Source organism: Patiria miniata, unplaced genomic scaffold (assembly GCF_015706575.1).
Source record: "Patiria miniata isolate m_02_andy unplaced genomic scaffold, ASM1570657v1 HiC_scaffold_7, whole genome shotgun sequence".
Lineage (NCBI taxonomy): Eukaryota > Metazoa > Echinodermata > Asteroidea > Valvatida > Asterinidae > Patiria > Patiria miniata.
Window position 1 is genome coordinate 17282052 of NW_024037074.1, and position 20227 is coordinate 17302278.

Here is a 20227-nt window from a genome sequence, read left to right on the forward strand (position 1 = left end):
AACTGAAGTACCAAAAGGATGCATAAATCTTACAATTTTCTTTGGTCAAATCCGACTTTCAGTCCATGATCCAAAGCAATCATTTTTCTGAACTGAATACACTATCAAGCGGCCAGCTATGCGACAACTTAAATAAAGACAACCCAAGAGACAACAAACCTGACTTGGCATAAACCGAAAAAAAAAAAATCACTGCTCTTGCTCCTCGAAAGAGCTCAACCCACAAGCTCCAAGAATCAGGATGCTTTTATTTACGCTAAGCCACAGGGCAAACAAACTGGAGGGAAGCACACTTTCCTCCACAGCGTTGTGAAACCCCGGACACAAATGAGAGAGAGTGTCCACTACGCACTGATAAGGAATACTCCCTTTCTCAAGTTGATCGTCCTTGACGAAAGACCTTTTTTCCTTTCTTTTGGCCCAGTGTTTGCCCAGGCACAAAAGGCGCCCAAAAATGCAAGACACTTGGCATTATTCACAGGCTTCTGCAAACAGACATTCTTCTCAGCCTATATATGACCTCAGCGATGATCCCCAGGGGGAAAAATCCTGACCAATTTCAAGAGAAGCTTAGATTTTCAGAAGCCACTTTGAGCCCTCTGTGTACCCAAATCCAAGGATTGTTACCAGTGTCTTCCCCGTTAAATTAAGTCACACAAGATAAAGCCTTCTGATGCACACAGACGTTGATAATATTTATTGAGTTTGAAATTTGAGACCACCCCTTTTGGAAGGTCGGCTGGAGTTCATACGCGTATCTCCGTTCGCTTGGCATATCATTTCATAAGTCACTACGACCAACAAGCTTTTCGTTGTTGGAAGTCCTGTGACGCCAGTCTCCTAAGATAAGGCCTTAACCATCAAACGATTTTCAGTAATCCCTCTTAACTATTTACCCCCCCCCCCTTGGATAGATAAAATTTCCAAGCACCCCCCCCCCCCCAAAAAAAATCAAGATGGAGTGCCAGTTTTCTTTAAAAGCAGAGTGTGAATCAACTGAAAATATGGGACTAAATACTTAACAAGCATGGTAACCCGTGAGTAACTTGTAAGTTACCTATTTTCATGTTAACCGATGTGACCCTAAAATAAAGCAATTCCCCTTAACCTTCCCAAATCCATCAAAATCCATTCCCCCGTTTGGGGGCTTTTGGTAGGCAAGCCATGAGTACCAAGCCCATCAAAATCAAAATGCACCTACCAGTACATGTAGATAGTAGTGGTGGTAGATTTCAGCGGATTTGGTCCTAAAGCATTATGTGAAGCAGGGTCAGTGATGGATTTTGGCGGACTTGGTCCAGTACTTAGTAAAAGACACTAGGGAGTTACAGGTAGGGTTAAGATGAAGAATATAAATAGTTTCTTTAAAATAACATAAAAGACAAGGAAAAGAATGAAACTGGGGCATTTGGTACGTGGCCAAGGCCCATTATCTAAGTCCTCAAGAGTCCTAGCTCATTAAATGTCCGAAATTCAGAGTCCGATTTTTTTAAAATCCTGCAAACAGTCCTTACTCTTCACTCACTGCCCACTATAAACTCTACACCACTTAAGAAGACTGTTTATGGTTCCAATAAATAATGCCACAGCAACTGTTTACTTTATGTTTCAGAAAAAAAAAGACAAATGGGAAGGGGCCCCTGGATAGCGACCATGAAATCTTGGAGAGTTTTAGAAGTGACTGTCTTTTAGAAAAGTAGGAATAGCTTGCTCTGAATTCGCTGTGATAGACGTCTTTTTTGGTGATGTGTACACTTATATTCTCTACAATATATTCGATTTGTGGAATACATAGTCTGTTAATATTGTTACTTTGGTGTTTATCTCAAGCAAAGATGTGTTAGTTTTTGTGTATTCATGTACATTTTGTGCATTTTTTTGGTTGCATCCTATTTTATAAACAGATCAATTAAGAGTAGCTTTGAAGTTTTAGTCTTCTGAAGGAAATTGACAAAACCATGCTAGGACATATTTCTTGTATTCATCTAGTTCAGTACTACTAGTACTATAACAAAAAGGCAGCCCAGCATTTCGTTTTTATGCAAGCTGTATGTACACAGAGCCACCCCAATGTCGATGTGCATATGAATGGAGCACCCCTTTCCCTGAAAAGAGAAGAATCTGACAGCATTTGTCGCAGAAAGAACTCTATGTACACACTGCCAACCACAACAACGCTCGCTCATCCTTCAACCATTTTGTTCTTTCTACTCTCCACGCAAACCCTCTTGTGTGCACCCCTTTGCCATGGGCTACTGCTTTTGCGGGATCCCTCCCGGCCCATTCACATGCAAATTCTAAAGAGCCACTTGCTTGAATTTTCTCTCTCCAGAAAGCTCTCAGAAGTCAAACCGCCGTGTAGAAGAATGTCTACCCGGCTCAGCTAAAATGCCTCGCCTATCAGTATATGCTTTGGTTGAATACATACTCATAGACTGATGATAGAGAGTTTGAAGGGTGAGGATAAGGTCTAAAACAATAAATCAAAGCTGGTGGTAGTTTTGTTTTCTGCAAATACTTCCCTTCTGATAGTTATTGCCATAACCTAAACAATTCTTTGCAGCACTTGTTAAGCTGTTTCTCGACAGAAAACCCTTGGCATTGACCTAAATCTGACTAGGCTGTACCTGTACTCCGCCTGGCAAAAAGTTGGCTAGTGGGTTTCCAGGTTTTTGAGAAACGCGTCCAAAGTTAATATTCCCTGTGTTCCTCTGATGGCCTATTGAGATAACTGTGGCATTTTGACACCCCCCCCCCTTTCAGAAAACAGGCTCCGTAACTTCTGTAACGGTGCCCTGGCCAACGCTTCCAGTCTTATCTTGATGAGGCTCCTTGAAATATTTCCGTGTCCAAACAGATAATCATACACAATCGCTCAACTTTATTAAACTATTTTAGAGAAGCCGTGTTATCGAACACAAGAGTGTACATAAGGACAAAGGGCACACAGATGGCACACCATCAGATCCCCGCACGCAGAACCCAGCACAGCGATGGTAATAACACTGGCAGCAAAACAGGCTCCGAGTAGCCAACCAAAGGTCAAAGGTCGATGGCAGAATAAAGAGTTGGTCAAGAGCAAGGTCAATCTGGAAATAATCTGGCTGGAAAAACAACCGAGAGATACAAAGGCCGTACTGGAATGCAATCAAGACCAATTATATCCAGATTGATGGAAGTTCAAGAGAAGTCATCATTTCAACATAAATTTTGCCTAAATTTACACCGTACTATTTTTATTATTTTTTTTACATCAATCTGAACGCCTAAAATGTTGAAATGTATCCATTTCAAGAAAACCAACGGCAGGAACAAGTATACATCTTCTAGCTGTGGTCTTTACTTTCAACTTCCAACAAGAAGTTATGATATATTATGGGTTAGGCAAAAAACAAACCTTCATAATATACAGATATCCCCAACAAAAGAGTCTGTTGTCTTCTAGGATGGCTAAGGTTAAAAGTTAACAGTCAACAACCAAACCTATAAATAATACTGGTTATGGCTCCTCAACATTTGAAGCCTCTTCTACATGTAAACGCTCTTGTCCGCTGGAAGAATAATTACAAGAAAGCTAGCTTCTGGCTTGATGCTGCCTGTGGTTTCATACTGAGTCAATTACTGACGTTTTCACAACAAGGTTTTAATGTTGGAACACCATACATGCAGGGGGTTCATTTACTTTAGGAGGGGGAAAAAACACTACTCTATTCCAAGGTCCTTCTGAATAAGACCAGACTTTTCAAATTAGGATGCTGTGTCTTAAAGGGGCACTCAAGAGAAATTTTGGATAGTTTTTAATTGAGAAACCTGTTTCGTTTGAGTCCAAGCTCACGATACTTTTTACTATTCCTGTCACGTAGGCCTTTGCTGAATCTGTTCTTAATGACAAAGAAGGCTTTGTATGTGATGCATCGCTGCGTACAATGCATGGTCTTGATTAATCATAATGCCATTTTTTAACGTTTATTACATGTAAAAAAAATAATTTATGAGGTTAGCGGAAGTTCAGCTTAACACAGTGGGACGTCGAGTGCTAAGGATGGCTGGCTCTATTATGAGGGGAATAAAACGAAAGCTGGGGTACTGGTAAACCACCGGAACTTATGACATTTAAAAGGGCGAGCCAGATGCAGCTTTGCTGATGTAAAATGCGGCAAAAAGTAATTCTGTTTTGAGCGATGTGACATATTACTGTCCAAGGATTTAGAACAGCTTTGTGTAACAAATACTTAAAATCACAAAATAAAGTGATGCCATTTCCACAGGTCATCTAGACTTACTGGAGATAGCACCCAACTTTCCTTAAAACTTAAGGGAGTGCCAATGGAATCTTTTATATGAACATTTGTAAAAATCAACAAAATATTTCTGCAGCTATCGCCCGGCCCAGCAGACTCAAAATAATATCTACATATACGTACGGTACACAGCGCACACTGGCTGAAACAACACAAAGTTCATCAGTTCAGTTTGGGAAATATTGCATCTCTCGGGAATTTTTTTTAAAATGTAATAAGCATACCGCCAAAAAATGTTCTATAAATGAATGGCACTAGAAAGGAACCCACAATTTACAATACCCTATATTGGTCACCACTCGGAAGGAAACGGCCAATTTACAAATACAACTCCGTAATTTGAAGACTATAAGAACAAAATGTGCAATCCCTGTAACTAATTCAGACCAGATTTTTTATTAATCAAGTCAAGCCTTTAGCTACAAGAAGAAGAAAAGGGAAATTATTGTAAAAACCTCGCCTGGAAAAAAAAGGAAGGTAGCTATCTTTCTGTACCTAGTTCGGTCACTGGCAATGAACAACTTCCTTTGTGGCTTGAGGTGATGTGGGGGAAAAAATACCTGGGCTTTTTACATTTCCCCCTCAGGGCATACGACCAAGGACAATCTGGAAACACTTTTCCAATCCAAACAGTTGAACCGTTTTCATGTTTCTCCATCATGTTTCTCCTGCCTCTAATTAGACCGTCTGTCCCAGATCACATGACGCTTATGTTGGGATGATTCCTGGACGTGACGCACAGATTGAGTAACATATTACAAAAAAAGTTCACTTGTGCAAAAGTCTTCCAAGTCATCACGCAGTCACAATAATAAAATGTTAAAAAGATACAGAAACAATGAATAAAATATTTACATTCATGAAAAAAATATTAAAAAAGACTTCTGATTAATTTAAACTCATCACTGACTCAAATGTAATATCCCTTTCTTAAATGTCAGTTTTAATGCAAAAGTTGGATCTGCTAGACAGTAAAACTAAACCCAGTAAAAACTTTAATCTTTTTTAATACTAAATGACATTACATGTACAATGTATCATCTTGAACAATTTCAAATTGATAAGTATTAAATTTGTTATCATTCATTTTAAATATTTCGCACTTGTGTCAACTACTCTATGGTTATACCTACAAGCACCAACCGGAAGTTGGGTAAAAACTCAACACTGAGGGGCGCGCTGGGTTTACAGTACTTTGGTTACCCAGACCAGGGCTACTGTCTTACAAGTTGGAACTCAAACAGATGGGGAGAAATCGGAGAAGTCACGGTATGCTTCTCCAATGGAAAAAAAAATAACTTGCAAAGTTGGATAGAGCATGCTGGGTAAACTGCTCAATTCTCAAGGGAACAGGCTTCTTTGGGGCTTGAGTAAGAAAACATCTGCGGCCAGTGGGTATCATTGGCCCAGCATGCGGGCTGCGGAAAGGGAAACAGATATTCTAGATGTGGTCATGTTTGAGTTACGGTGACCCACGTTTTCGATTGTGGATACTTTACAGCTTGACTTTTTGATTGAAAAGGTAGCATTTGTGTCAAGTTAAAAACTTTTGCCAACTGTCCTAGACTGTACAAGCTACTTATCAACTCCACACTGCACGAATCTCAATTTTTCCCACTCTAAATTTGATATTGGAGTTTGGATACACTGACGTGTTTTCAAAAGTGGAATGGAGATTTTTGAAGTACATGTATGTAACTGGCCTGCGTACCATTGCACCAATTGCGAGCCTGAGTTTTTACATATCTTCCAGGAAACCCACAAGCAGCCCTACCAACATCCATTATTGTAACCCCCCAAAATACTAAAAGTACACTTGACACTGCTGTAACATATTGATATACCGGCTCAATATGGGCCCCAGTTGGTGTTCTCTGCTGGACTGGGCATGTTTTGCTTCTTCCCCGGTCCGAGCAGGGAAATAATTTGCCGGCAATCACACGATGGGGTCTCCTCTGTGCGTGTATTTTTGGAATATTTGTCCTGAACTCTTGGCTCCCGAGTTGGACGGCACAATATCGCTTTAATCACGTACAGAGTGTACCGTTGGAGTCTCACGCTAAATATTACGGTGTGCGAGTCCATCTTGTAAAGAACTAAGTTCAGGTCCTTTCTCAGGAGGTGTTCATTTTGTTCAATGTCACAAACACAGGAATTGTGGACATTCTGTACACGCAGGTATCAAAGTAAGAAACTTAGGAATCCTGTGTGAAAGTGTTAAAAATACCTTTAGATGCTGAAACCAGAATACAGCCCGTTTCCATGACCCAAAAAATAAATCTGCCCACTTTTGACACAGGACTTGAACACTTGAGTATTGACCTGCCACTTCTCACAGATAAAAAAAATGCTATGATACATTGATAGAAGCAAGCGCACATATTTTGAGGATTAGGTTCAGCTTATGCTGAATCGCATTGACTTTGTACAAGCATTGCTGCTAACCACAGTTTTGCCCCAACCCTGTGCCGGCCCCCACGGCCAAAGCAAGACAAGCAAGCCTTTCTTGCCTCATTTATCAAACTCTCCCTTTGGCTCTTCCCTTCGTGGTTCCTACCCCCTCCAGGCAATGGACAAGGGAGCACAATGCCTGATATTCCATCATGCCCGGCCTGTGAGTACATATAATGAATGTCAGAATAAACTGTGCATATAAGTAATGAAAATAACACCCCAGTGAATGCCTGGGCTCAAGAGTCAGAGGTAGCCTTTTTACTAGGAACTTGCCCTATCCAGTTCAGCCCAACGTCCCTGGAGGTTCCCTTCTTTTCAATACAAAAAAAAAAAAGCCAAGAAAGTTTACAGGGGATGGAATCCAGAGCAAGACCTTGGTAATCGGATCTGTCGATCTGTTTGCTTTGAGGTTTTGTGATGCAATGGGCAGGAACCGCCTAGACCAAATCAGTAAAGGCCAAACCTTTGGCCAAACCCAGGAGGACGCCATGCATGGGATATCCAAAACCCAAACTGGCTGACACAACTCTGATCGTCCGGAATTTGTCGTGAGTTTATACTCCAGAGATTTCTTTCACAAATTGTTATTATTAGAGTGACACTAAGGACAAGATGATTCAGAGTGAAAATCACTCAAATTTTAGATTGATATACTCTACATTACAAAACACTGGTCAAAACTCAAGTGAAAAATCGATCTGTTTGATTGAATGAATTTCACTTGTCTTGTCTCCATGATTCAGAAATAGGAATAGGAATAGGTGTATTTTCACTCTTTTTGGAAACAAAAGAGTACATAAATGGTAAATTTACTTATGCTCATATTACACTGATTACACAAAGTATGCGGATAGTACCCTATGCCTGTATAGCCAAGTCACTAACTACATCAGCAATTGGAAATTGGAAATAATTCTTGGACCATAATTCCTGATTTGAACAACTTCTGTTCGAGCCCCATTCCTCTAGACATCTACTATTTTCCAGTTTGGCACACCTGTTTTGACTTTTCTAAATTTTGCCAGCTGTGTTTTCCTCTGGGGACATCAATGAAGGATTTCTTGTTGAGTGACAAACGCACGTTTTCCCCTTGAAACTTAACGGGACACATGTAGGCTTAGCAGTTGTGCCTACATCCATTTTTTGTGTGTTAAACAGTATCTGGTGCAAATATGTTTTTCATTTGGAAATGAATCACCTCGGACAAACGTGTTAAAATCATGTGCGTTCAATGTACAACGTAAACATTATTCAGAGAATGAGAACTGTCAGCTTTTTAGGGGAAAAAGTCATGTACAGAATCCGAAACTCAAACAGTTTGTTAAATAACTATTGGTGGGGAAAACCTTGGTTATCCAATAGTTTTTATCTTTGGGGGGGGGGGGGGGGGGTGGCACTGGGGTCATATGCTTCACTTCCAAAGCTAGCTCGCTAACATGTAGGCCCACAAAACATTCCAAAATACCTTACGACAACAAAAGATAGGCTGCTTTACTTTCCGCTTTTTTTCTCTCTATTGGATGGGTGTTTCCAAAGGACCAGAATGCCATTACAGCTAATCTGCCCTCTGCTTGTTCCGCACCAATGCCTCCCAATCAATCCTCAACAATAGTTGCACTTTTTGTAACAGGTTCTGTTCTCTGGGAGCTGGGGTCTCTTTTACAGTTTTTTTTTTTTTTCACCACAAACTTGTGTCAAAATTGTACAGGCCTTGTTACGCATGGGCAAATTCCTGGCGCTTTTCAGGATTGTTAGGGGAAGAAAAAAAAAACTGGTGCTACCTTATTGATAATATACCAGGCTTGTGAAGATGGACGGAACCACTGTGACTTGATGGGCGGGGAAGAAAAGGAACAGAGCGAGCCAGAGCTATTAACTATGATTGGAAAAAGATGTGTAGAGCCAGTTAATGACCCAAAGCATGCAGGACAGGCAGGAATTAATGAGGCATAACACAGCGAAAAGTCATAGAGGATTTGCACGCCACAAAAAAATAGAACCCGGAATGAACAAATCCACTACTTAAATGTCTGCTAAAATGATACGGGGATTTGCTCTATGGTTGCTCAACATTTTATGAGCCACAGAGGCAATTTGGCAACTAAATGGTTCTTGAGAGGCTGGATTATTACAAAGACCACTGAACTGTGTAGCTGAGCATTTAAGCAAGTCTGCCGAGATGAATTTTAAAACCATGAAATGCCACAAAGTGAAGCAGTTAATGTCTTCTCCATTACAATGAGACTCAACCCCACATCTTTTTTTTGAGCCGGGACACAGCACATGAACAGCCCAGATGAACTCGACATGCAAACAGGGACCACCAAGCAATCCACCAGATTCAGAGATATTTTAATTGGCATGCCGCCCAACAGGATTCCAAAAAAGCCTTTTGGTAATTCAGTAATTACCAGGGGGAGTGAGACCCCTCGCTGCAACGGCCACATTCTCCCCCAGCCAAAAGCTTACAACTGGCCTGGCCTAGCCAGCCTAGCTGGTGCCAGTGTGGCTGGAGAGTGAGCTGGCTGGCCAGAGAACTCTGGAGCCATGTGAGGCCGGGGTTATACATGCTCAGTGGTTTGCGCAAAGGTTTTATGGACGATTGCTGCCCTATGCTAATTCCCCGGGCTCTTTTGGTCAGTGGCTGTGGGTCAGTTGAGAGAGAAGGGGGGGGGGGGGGGGATGGGATTTAGTGCCCTTCTCACCAAGTTTTCCAAGAATCATGCATGTACATTGGCAATGAAAGGACAGAACAGATGCCCAGGAAATAATTTGTCATATCTCACAGAGGGATGTCTATCTTGAATACCAAATTTCTGCCAGTCAACATTCCAGTCCAGGAGATTTCTCACATGGTTTCCAGAGAAACACTCTATTTCACAGAATTTTAGCCAGTTTGTAAAATCCAAACTATTCAAACTTGGTCAACAATTTTGACGTAACTCAGATAACTAGAATGTATTTAATACATGCCTTGTTACTTTCTGACAGCAAAACCTACATAGTTCACCAAACAGTGAATGCGTGAGGCTACATCACGCACAAAAGAATCCCTAACTTAACTTAAGTAATTTTTAAGACCATGAAAGACTTTTAAAATAAGAAACAAAGCAAAAAACACACATTCACGGCCTTGTTCCACAGCAAAAAGAAACAATTCATGTCATGTACAACACATCTAGATTCTGATTAACTATGAAAAAAAAAAACCTAAAAAACAAAACAAATTGAATTCAGGGCAGACAGCAACGAGCACAAGTATCCTGTGTTGGGGCAAATCTACAATTCTAATCATCCCCTAAGCAGCTTCGTGGGGTGAGGTTGGATACTCCCGAGGGGGGGATGATGAGGGATACATTGCCAGGAGGTAACTGCCTCTGGGGAACGTAGGCTGTTAATGAGCTGGCGGCATAATGGTGTGAGGGGGCGGGAATGCTATGGGAATGTATAAACGCCGTTATAGTTTAAACGCCTTTATAGTTTATATGTGACGATATTTCACAGACATTAAGTGGCATGGGAATATCAGGCATGCAACTGGGAATTTAGAAGGAAAAAAAACGAGGAAACTCCAAACCACACAAGACTTTGTACAGTGTTTCATAATTTGTAATGGCATTCATGAGAAGTAAAAAGACGAAGAAATCAATATAAACTCCAGTGCTAATAATTAAATTCAGTAAAATGCGACAGTTTTTTTTTTTTTCATTCGGGCCTCTGTAGTTTTGTACCGGAGTGATGTCTTTTAAATGTAACTGGTGAAAGGCATTTTTGACAATAAAATTTAAAAAGTAAATCTTAACCCAAAGATCTGGACGAACGCTGACTGAAGTATGACACAGCAATATGGATCTATTTCATATTTAGCAGTGGCGCCAGCTAAATACCGACAAACGCCATGAAGATAACATACAAATACTACCGGGCAGTACCGGCTCCACACTTTAATCCAGACCTGACACAAGAGAATGGAGACATGTGCCTTATTCTAATACAGATTAAGGCCCAGGGGATTAAGGGCACAGGATTACAGATTTAGCTCATTAATGATTTAGGTACACTTTGATATGTCCACATGTCAACCCCTGACCCACCCCATCACACACACATTTGAATATATCCTTTTCTGACAATAAACAGCCTCTGGTAAGTTCCTTATTTACTCACTTGCCCCTAATGGAACATAAAGATAAGGGAGTTTATAATAACAATGAACCAAATAATAAAAAACTAAGTCAAATCAATGGGATTTACTGGCACTTGTGAAATAGTTTAAACGCAGTATTTACAGTAAGCGTTGTGTGCAGGAGTTCTCCTGAACAACATTTTATGAGTTCAGTCAGTCCAAGGACAAAATCACCAAACGGCCATTTTGATCATTTCCATCCAAACTTTTGGGTATGTCTGTCTGACAGTCTTACTTGTTACAGAAGTTAATATTTTTCTTTTAAGTTGGCAAAATTTTTCGGAAAAATCCCTTACAAAAATGTGTTGATCTCTTTTCTTAAAGACCAAAGTAATGCATTGATTTAACCACTCTACTCATGAAAATATTCAGTTAAATCTGTCCAATAGGACTTCAAAATGTAATTCCTGCAAACCAATGCAGATTTTTTTTTAAAGATTCTCAATGTCCTTTACAAACAGGAAAAGACAATGCGAGTTTGTTTATTATGTAAACTTAGTAATACCTATGTAAGCGTTGCAGTCATGTACAACAATTGATTTTAACATTAATTAACATGCACATTAGACATGACTCAAGCAGTCTACACATTAGCCTTCATAAATATAACAAACAGTAAATAAAGTGCAAGACTTTAAATGTACCCAGCCAGATGCAGTTATTTCCCACGTTATTATTACAAAGTACAATGTAAAAGATTACATTGTATTAAAATGTATTAAAATGTATTAAAATGTATTACATCACTTCCTAAAAAGATTACAAAGTAATACATTTTATAGACAATCAACCATAAGCTCATTACAACATTTCCACTGGAGGAAACTACTATTTAAAACGATTTTGAGAATATGGGATTGGGACTGTTATGTCAAACGACCATGGTACTTCTGATTTGTATTGGCTAGGACAACGGTTTTTCATTGGCATGTCCAAAGTATCAATTATTAAATTCCTCAATTCTGTATCTGTGGCAGTGTGCATATAATGTAATGAAGTTTTTCATCATCTTTTTTTTATGATGAAAACCAATTATTTGTCTTTTCCAGAGATTTCAGAAAGTGGGACCAGTCCTTCTAAACCCATGGTTGACAGATGCAAGGAAAACCGGACAGAGGGAAAAAGTGAGGAAAGAGGAAGGGAACGTAGAGGATTTTTTTAATTTAAAATTGGGTATGTTTAACGAACCTGCATCTGCGTAGGGTTGATGCCTTTGACTTGGCGTATTTCCCGTTTCGGTGCTTTCGCCAAAATCCACGGTGGAGCCAGTGGTGGATACGGAGGCCTGCGTGAAACGCCCCTCGCTAATGCTGGAGGCTGGTTGTGTGTAGAAGGTGCAGAGGCAGCGGAAGAAAAATGGAGAAAATAGAAACCATCTGTTATTGTCTTGTGTAAATGGAGGCGGTAATTACCGCACACCACTGTTCAATTATGGGGCTCGCTGTTTGTCGCCAGGCCAGAGCACTGGAATGCATGGGGAGAAGGCTTTGCATAACTTTTGAGAATGAGTAATGAGAAGTGGCAGAAATGGTAGGAGGCCCAACGAGGGGTAGCTACTCTTTTATTCCGGTGGGTGGGGTTAAAATAATTCTACCAATAAACTTAACTGCAAAAAAAAAAAAAAAAAAAAAAAATTGGCATGACTTTTTAATGAAATAAAAGAAGATCGGATGGCCTGATTGAGCGCTCAATCATAATATTTTTAAATCCCAATTAATATGGATTCTAGGAGCAAAAAAGAGACATGGACTTAAACAATTAATTCAATTTAAAAAATAATTCTAATTTATATTGATTTGCATGTACCTCATAAAAGGCACTACATAATGTACTCAGTGGGCATTTAATTATCTTGCTGCCAACTTTTTTTTCAATAAATTAAAAAATTATTAATTTTATGTGACCATTTTGGTGAATGCCTCATGGGTCAATTTCAAAGCAACAACCAACCTTCCGTTTTGGCCCTCTCGATCGGAAATCTACTGTATGGAGGCGGCGGCGAATCTACAGTACAACAAAAACAGGAGAGAGTTAGATTCAAAAGAAAGGGCCACAAAAAGAGAATTTTATATTATCAGTGTGCCTGTGTGTGTATTATGTGTGCATGTGGAGGTCAGCATTATGGAAAAGCTGAAGGGGAAAGAATGCTGCAGCATCCCCGCTGTGCACGAATGGGCAAGCCAGGCCTGCCAGCGTTTGTTAATCGAGGCGAAAAGACTCCGGCTTGATCGGCCACATAAATAACCGCGGCGCCATGTTAGTAAATCGAATGCGTGACTCAATAGAGAATAGCGGGGCCATGCGGGCATAGCCACCCAGGCGGGGCCACTATGGCGCGCTGCAAAGACCCTCTGGAAGCAGAGCACTGTAGATAAACACACTATTAAAATCACTCGCATATTTATGTTTGCTGATATCATACAAGGGAGGGGGAAATTCTAGGAATAGAATACATAATGATCACATATTCCAATCGATTCGCAGCAAGTAATAAACTGTTTTGAAACTTGACTGACGCCGTTCGGCATCGCCGTGAGATCGTTCGTGAAACGTCCAAAAAAATTGGCTTAACCTTGAAGAGAAACTGTAAGCACAAAAATATAATTATAAGATGAAGCATGAATATTTTGAAGCATAAGACGTTTCCATAAAGTAGAGAGTTTTGTCATGATTGTGAATGTAATTAAACATGTTAAAGCATCAGACTAATTAAATTAGCAAACAGAAGCGAACAGAAAATTGATCAGGTTTTCATTTGCGGATCGGTTTCAGTTGTTGGACGATTTGCAAGTGCGCGTGGCAACTTCTCTTTGGCCGGCTTTTGCCGTAAGTAAAATGTAAATCATTTACTTTTTTCTCTTAAATTGACAGGAATTTTCTCAAGTTCCTTTTTTGCCTTACCTGGCTGACACAAACGGCTGAAATGATACGGGTTGCAGCATACATTTCCTGAGCTAAGTTCCTCCAGATCGCGTCCGGACTGGCAGCAGAAATTGAGTCTCTTGAGTTCGGCAGCATGTTTGAGATCAGGCCAGCGGTAGAGCTGACAGCACAACACGTGGGGCAGCGTAGTCCGTCCCCTACCCAGGCGGAGTTCCCCCTTGGGTAGGGGGACACAGGCAGTGGCGGTGGTTCCACGGCTTTCCACGGCATCGAGCAACAGCTCAAGTTGACGGTCCTTGATTCGTTTCAGGAGGCTGTGGGCGGCCGATTTGAACTCGGAGTCCGAGTCCGAGTCCGCGATGGCCTGACTGCTATCGGGACCTTGTTCGCCGACGGTGGAGCACCCACCACAACGGCTCCTCCAGAGTCGCCGGATAAGTACCGTGCGCTTGGACTTGAACATGCGACATAGGATTGCGGCACACGGTCATAGCCCACGGTGACTCTCGTTGAACATTCCATGCGCTGGAACCTCCGAAAAGACCAGTTAAATCCACTCCCGTCTCGGCATTTGATGCACGCAGCAATGGGCTGGTATCAAATCACCAACCCTTCTCGGTTGTGTGATAGGCTTTGCACAGTATCTCTTTCCACAGACCATTCGTTATCTCAGTAATGAATGCTCACCCAGCACGTACAGCCAGGCCTTATGTGATGGTTCAACCTCGCGGTCAGATCTCGTTGTCACACGGTACACGGTACGGACTACAATCAGTGCGTTGGCCCGAACTCCGCGGCACTGTGACGCCAGCACACCGGCTCGCATCCACAAACCGATTACGTACACTTCCGCACCGCCAACCTGAGGAAAAATCCCGCTGGTACATGCATATAGCTTTCCTCGATCGTCCACGGTCACGATCTCCAACTTACAACATCCACGCAGAGGTAAAAAAGATCAAGAATCATAACACTCAGCACGATAACAACACAAGCACATGTGAGCCTAACCACGTACTCCGTACATCTGAAAAAAAATCAACACACGAGAATTTTTTTCTTACTACACTGAATATTATATTATGAGCTCACAGCTACGCGCGCGCTGATTGGTCAGTTTGAGTCACGGGACGTCTAGACATTTTGGCGCGGCTCGAGTCTGAAATGATTGTTGAGCAAATAACATGGCGCTGTGCCAGTGATCGCGGCTACTCCCTCCGGGTACGTACAGGGATCGTCTCATATCATGCAGAATAAGAGTGACACTGCATGCCCGCACCACTGCGGCGAAATTAATAAAACTGACAAGGTCGATTTTGCAAAAATGGGCATTAACTGCAAATACCGACAAAAGGGGGCAATGACCCTTTGTTCGCAGTAAAGTGACTGGTAATCACTAATCACTAATTGAAACGATTCGATTTTCTAGGATTCAGGAGATCCGAAGTTTAGTCACAGAGATTTTGACTAAAATGCACAATGTTCATGATGACATTATTTTTCAAAAATCTGTTACAGTCCTTTAACTTGCACTTACATTCAGAAATTCCTCCCCTCCAAAGGACCAGCAGGCCCCTTGGATCCAACTCTTTCCCGAGTATGCATTATGCAATTAAGAAGTCATCTTAAAGGCATATAGGATCATTTGCTTTTCATGTTTCCAATACTTACACCACTCAAAATCTAAAGATGTATGTTCCAAAGCTAACCCGTTGAAGAGAAGTTTCAGCTCATACGACACTCTTTGATATAAAAAAAAAACAGGTGAAAAACCATGCACAACGTTTTGATGACGAAACACGATTTCGTCAAAAGCACTCTTTATTATATCCAATAATCAGTCAAATGATTGGAGATCACCTACACCTACATTTCTTGATTTCTTTTAAATGGCAGCAAACCAGACGGAATAATTTCACGGAGTTTTTAGTACCAGTGGGCCGATGATTTTTAATCCCGAGTAAGCTTTTTGATAATAATTCCGGAGGTTACTTTTGGGATAATGTAAATCATCCACATACGACTTGTTGCATGTGAATAAAAGTTATTTTACCTACCAATCTTTTTTTAATTTTTTTTTTTAGGATAATATTTCCAACTTGACGGCTGTTTAATGTCACTTAACTTTTATTTATTTTATTACATTTCTTTATACCCAGGTATACCCAAACAGTTTAAAACTGGTTTCCATCGGGGCCCTGCAAATCTTTAATATTGAACACATTATCTGAGCTGCATGGGCGGAGCTAGAATCATGTGGGTTGGGGGTGGGGAAACATGTCAACTGTTCAGGCTGTTTTTATATTTCATAATTGAATTTGGGTTTATTTCATAATTAGTAGTTTAAATACATTTGCTAAAAGAAATACAAATTGTCTATTTGCATAGAACCACAGCTATAAAACATGAAATATAAATGCCAAGCGCGGCCCAACGATTGCTGCCTATAATGTTATGGTTGATTTTATTCAACTTTTATTCAATTTTTATTGTTTTTTTTTTTAAATTTTTGTCAATTTGTTTTCCTGAACAAAAAAAATTAAAAAAAATGTCCTTCAAAAATCCGAAATGACGAAACTTAACTATTCCTTTAAATAATGGCCTTAACGAATATTCCATCCTGCTTCATGATAACTATCAAAAGACACATGGTGTCATTAAAGGTGTCGTAAAATTGGTCAACGGCATCGCCCCTTTAAAAAAACCCGCATACATGCAGGCGCCTCACGAAGGCACCGCTAGTTAAGGCTAACAGACGCACTTGGGCCCCACGGGCAAAACAGAGGTGTTTCCGGGACTCCGACTCGCCCGTGCATTTTTAGGGGGCTAATTTACGTATTACTATGATATTAATATGACCAATTCGTCGCTGTCCCCCTTGCGAGAAGAGATCTCGGTCTCCTGTTGTTCGTCTTGAGGCCGAAGGACCGGGTTAACAGAAGGGGAAAAATATTCACAAGAGAAACTTTTTTTTCATCTCCTGGGGCGCGGCAGGCCTACTTGAAATTACCTCGAAATCGTCTGCACGGCCCAGTAAAGACTGATAAAAACACAGACGCTAATATGCAAAAGTCTGATCAAAAGTTAAGCAGCGCATTTGAAAATGTTTTTTAATAATGTTCTGCTTGATAATTGTGTGTATTACTGCATTATTTCCTTCCCACAGAATGACGCACTTTTTATGATTAAAATTTACAATAATCGGCTTAATGAGTTTAGGGTCGTGTACAATTTTGCTGTATTAATGGTTTGACAACATTTCAGCATAGGAAATGATTCAGAAAAATATATTTCAAGATCAAGTTACGAGATATGTTACAACTTGCAAGTTTTACTACTCCATACTTACAGGTGCATGTACAACGGGCGCGTGACGCGGATGCATTTTGTCGCGACTACAACAGAGGGAGGAAGTATAGCTGTTGAGAATGATGACAACTTTCAAAACTCACCATCCACCAGCGACTCAGCTCCAGTTCCGCTCCGACGAAATTTACAGCGTTTCACTTCGTTGATACCGTCTACGCACGTGCCATTTTTTCGGGGAACAAAGTTATCTCATTTTATTAACTTATTTATAAATTTCGATTTTTTTTTTTTTTACAGTTTAGACTGACTATGAATAAACTCCAGTGCGGTGTTGTATAGCGAATCGCCGGTTGTCATTCATATTGCAAAACCAATGGCACGTGAATCAGCCTTTTTTTGACGTGGAAGTACTCGGAAACTCCACCATATCAGGACAATGGCAGGGTTTTTTGTGACAGTAGGTTGTATACATTCTTGGCGGCGGTCGCTCATGCACACGGGCGACAGAGAAGTGGTGATTTTTCAAAGGGGTGTCGCCCGGAGGTACTGACGGCCCAGAACCCGGCCCATCAGACAGGCAGGATGCGCCAGCGTGGCGCAGCCTGCACCATTCATCCCAGCCCCTTTTGTTAAAGCCCATGTCACCTTTTTTCCCGAGTCACTAGCGGAACACTGACCCAAATCCGTGGGTCCATTGTCCCGTGGATCTTCTCGGCGCCTGACGGTGTCAAAAGATTTTCTGAATGGCGGTATAGACAAAAGTAGGTACACAGGATTAGGCGTTAATACCTCCTCGGTAGAGTTGCTCATAAGTTTGTAACTGCGAAACCCATTTTGACACTTTTTAGCAGCCGTTTTTCTACTAAATAAAATCTCCAGATAAAAGTTCAAGTCTTCTTTGTGCTAGGCACTTTCCGACATTGCGATTTTGTTCACCTTAATTATGAGTTAGTGTGTGAAAACTAGTTTACCTGTACAACGCAGCTAATCATAAGTTATGAACAAAAATATTTTGACAAGTGTTCAAATCGATCCTACTCTGTTCAATCAAAATCTTATCCTTAGAACAAGTTTGATTAAGAAAAAACGTATCATACTCGGTTCAATTATGGAGGATTTATTCCTCCATGGTTTAATCACTCTTTTTTTATCAATCAGTCTAAAGTTTTCAACAAAGTTAGTTGGCCCGATGTTGTGGTCTTAACAAGACCAGCTTCTGAGGCAAAACAAGTTTGTTGAAAGTTTTGCCTAATAACAAGTAATGAAGCCACAGGTATGTTATCAAAAATCGAAGCCGCTTTCTCTGGTTCGATTTTCTAACGGAGCGTGAAGGCTACAACGATCGGCTATGAAATGAAGGGGGGGGGGCGGCTGGCTGGGATTATCGGCTAAAAGGATTTTCCCACTTAATGACGAGGACAATCTCACTAATTGTCACCTTCGAGACCATAGCAGATTGAATCGCTGCGTAGAACGCGCGAAGAACTGGCGCCTCGCCTGCGTACCGATCGGAAGGGAGTTTAACCCTTACGAGACAGGCGAAATCTTGGCAAAAAGGAGTTTTATTGCAGAACTTTCAAGTATGAAGATAAGAACAGACCTACGGTGTAAGGAAGTTTTGTGGCTAGTCGGATATCGGTAGCTACTACGCGTTCTATTCCGGTGTTGCTATAATAAATTTGGACTGATCCACATCAGTCGAATTGAAGGCATTTTGGGGTTCTGAAACTAAAGGAAATCGCTGTTTTTGTTTAAATCATGGATCGAAGCATAAAAAGTAAGTTAACGCAAATTATAGCTAGCTCCATGATCGCATGTAATCATCTGCCAACACGTTTTGAGCAAATGTGGCATGTGACTATAGAAACAAGTCCTACAAGATAATCTGCACACTTCACCCCTTCTTTTAAAAGTCTGAAAGCATGGACCAAATGCACGAACACTTCCAAATTTGGGTTCTTTTGGCCCCGTGATACCGAAACCGGCTTTGTTTAGACGATCCCCAAACCGTTTTATTTTCACGGGAAGGGAAAGCCCGCCCTCTAGCGGTCGTTTCCGATTAAATAGTTGTAATAACTCACTGATGGCGCCATCCAGGCGTCGTCGGTAATTTTCGCTGCGGAACGAGAATGGTAATGATGCACTCCTAATGAACCCGTCTATTTAGTTAAATCTGAGGAGCATTTTTTTTGTTTTTAATTTTTTTTATCGAACGTGTATGTAATACATGTTTCTTGGAACTCAACGACCGTATCGAAGCTTTCGGTTTAAAAGCCATACTGTACGTCATTCAAGTCGGTCTCCATATTAAGGGGATTTTTGTTTCTGTTGCAAATAGGCCTACATGATTTCCTTTTTTCCCCTGGACATGCCATTTTGAAAACAATGTGCATAAGCCCTGGGTTATATTTTGCAATTCTACGTTTATTGTATCCAAAAAAAAAAAAGATTCAAAGAGAGAACACATTATTAGCCCTGATGTTTACAGAGAGTCATTAAGCAGGCGAAGAAAAAAGTTAAAAATTAAACTTAAGTTGAAAATCTGAAAACCCTTAGTGGAAAAGACTCTTTTCTTTTATATTAAATTACTTCAGGGAAAGAGAGTTTTTTTCCAGTGAGTAAATTAAATTATTATCAATAGTTCTTTCATTCATCAATAGAGGGCGCACTATATGTTTTGCATGCGTTCATTGCATTGTGCATTGAGTCAACGGGAGCAGGGGTTCGTGTGGGTTACTGAGTACGAAAACTTTTTGTTTGATGTTGAATGATTAAGAAGCAGCAGGGGCTTAAAACCTTTTCAAAAACCTTTCTGAAAGTCTTCCCTGTAACCACAAAGTAACCCACAGGTTGAGAATTTTAGCAATAGGATAGCATTGGGTAGGAGCCCCAGGAGGAAAACTGGGAAAAAACTGCAGGGGAAATTCGAATAATGCACAGTCAACGAAGTCAAAATTTTTGGCAGTGATATCTAGCATCTCTGGTGGGGTTTTTTACTTGACGGGAACAAATAGTGGGCCCAGTGGTGTAGCCAAGGGGGGGCCTGGGGGGGGGGGGGGGGGAGACTCCCAGCGTCCCCAAGGTCCCCCCACAA

General features: G+C 40.9%; 1 protein-coding gene across 1 annotated transcript in view; it reads right to left on the reverse strand.

Annotated features, from left to right (window-relative positions):
• LOC119745554 (mothers against decapentaplegic homolog 6-like) overlaps positions 1–14873 on the reverse strand; it is a 30288-nt gene extending 15415 nt beyond the window's left edge. Inside the window, exons 1-3 of the mRNA XM_038221947.1 lie at positions 13843–14873; positions 12892–12945; positions 12130–12258 (exon numbers count right to left, since the gene is read on the reverse strand). Coding sequence (XP_038077875.1) covers positions 12130–12258; positions 12892–12945; positions 13843–14287 — 628 coding nt within the window. The 5' untranslated portion in view covers positions 14288–14873. The remainder of the gene's footprint in view (positions 1–12129; positions 12259–12891; positions 12946–13842) is intronic.
• Positions 14874–20227: the final 5354 nt, after the last annotated feature.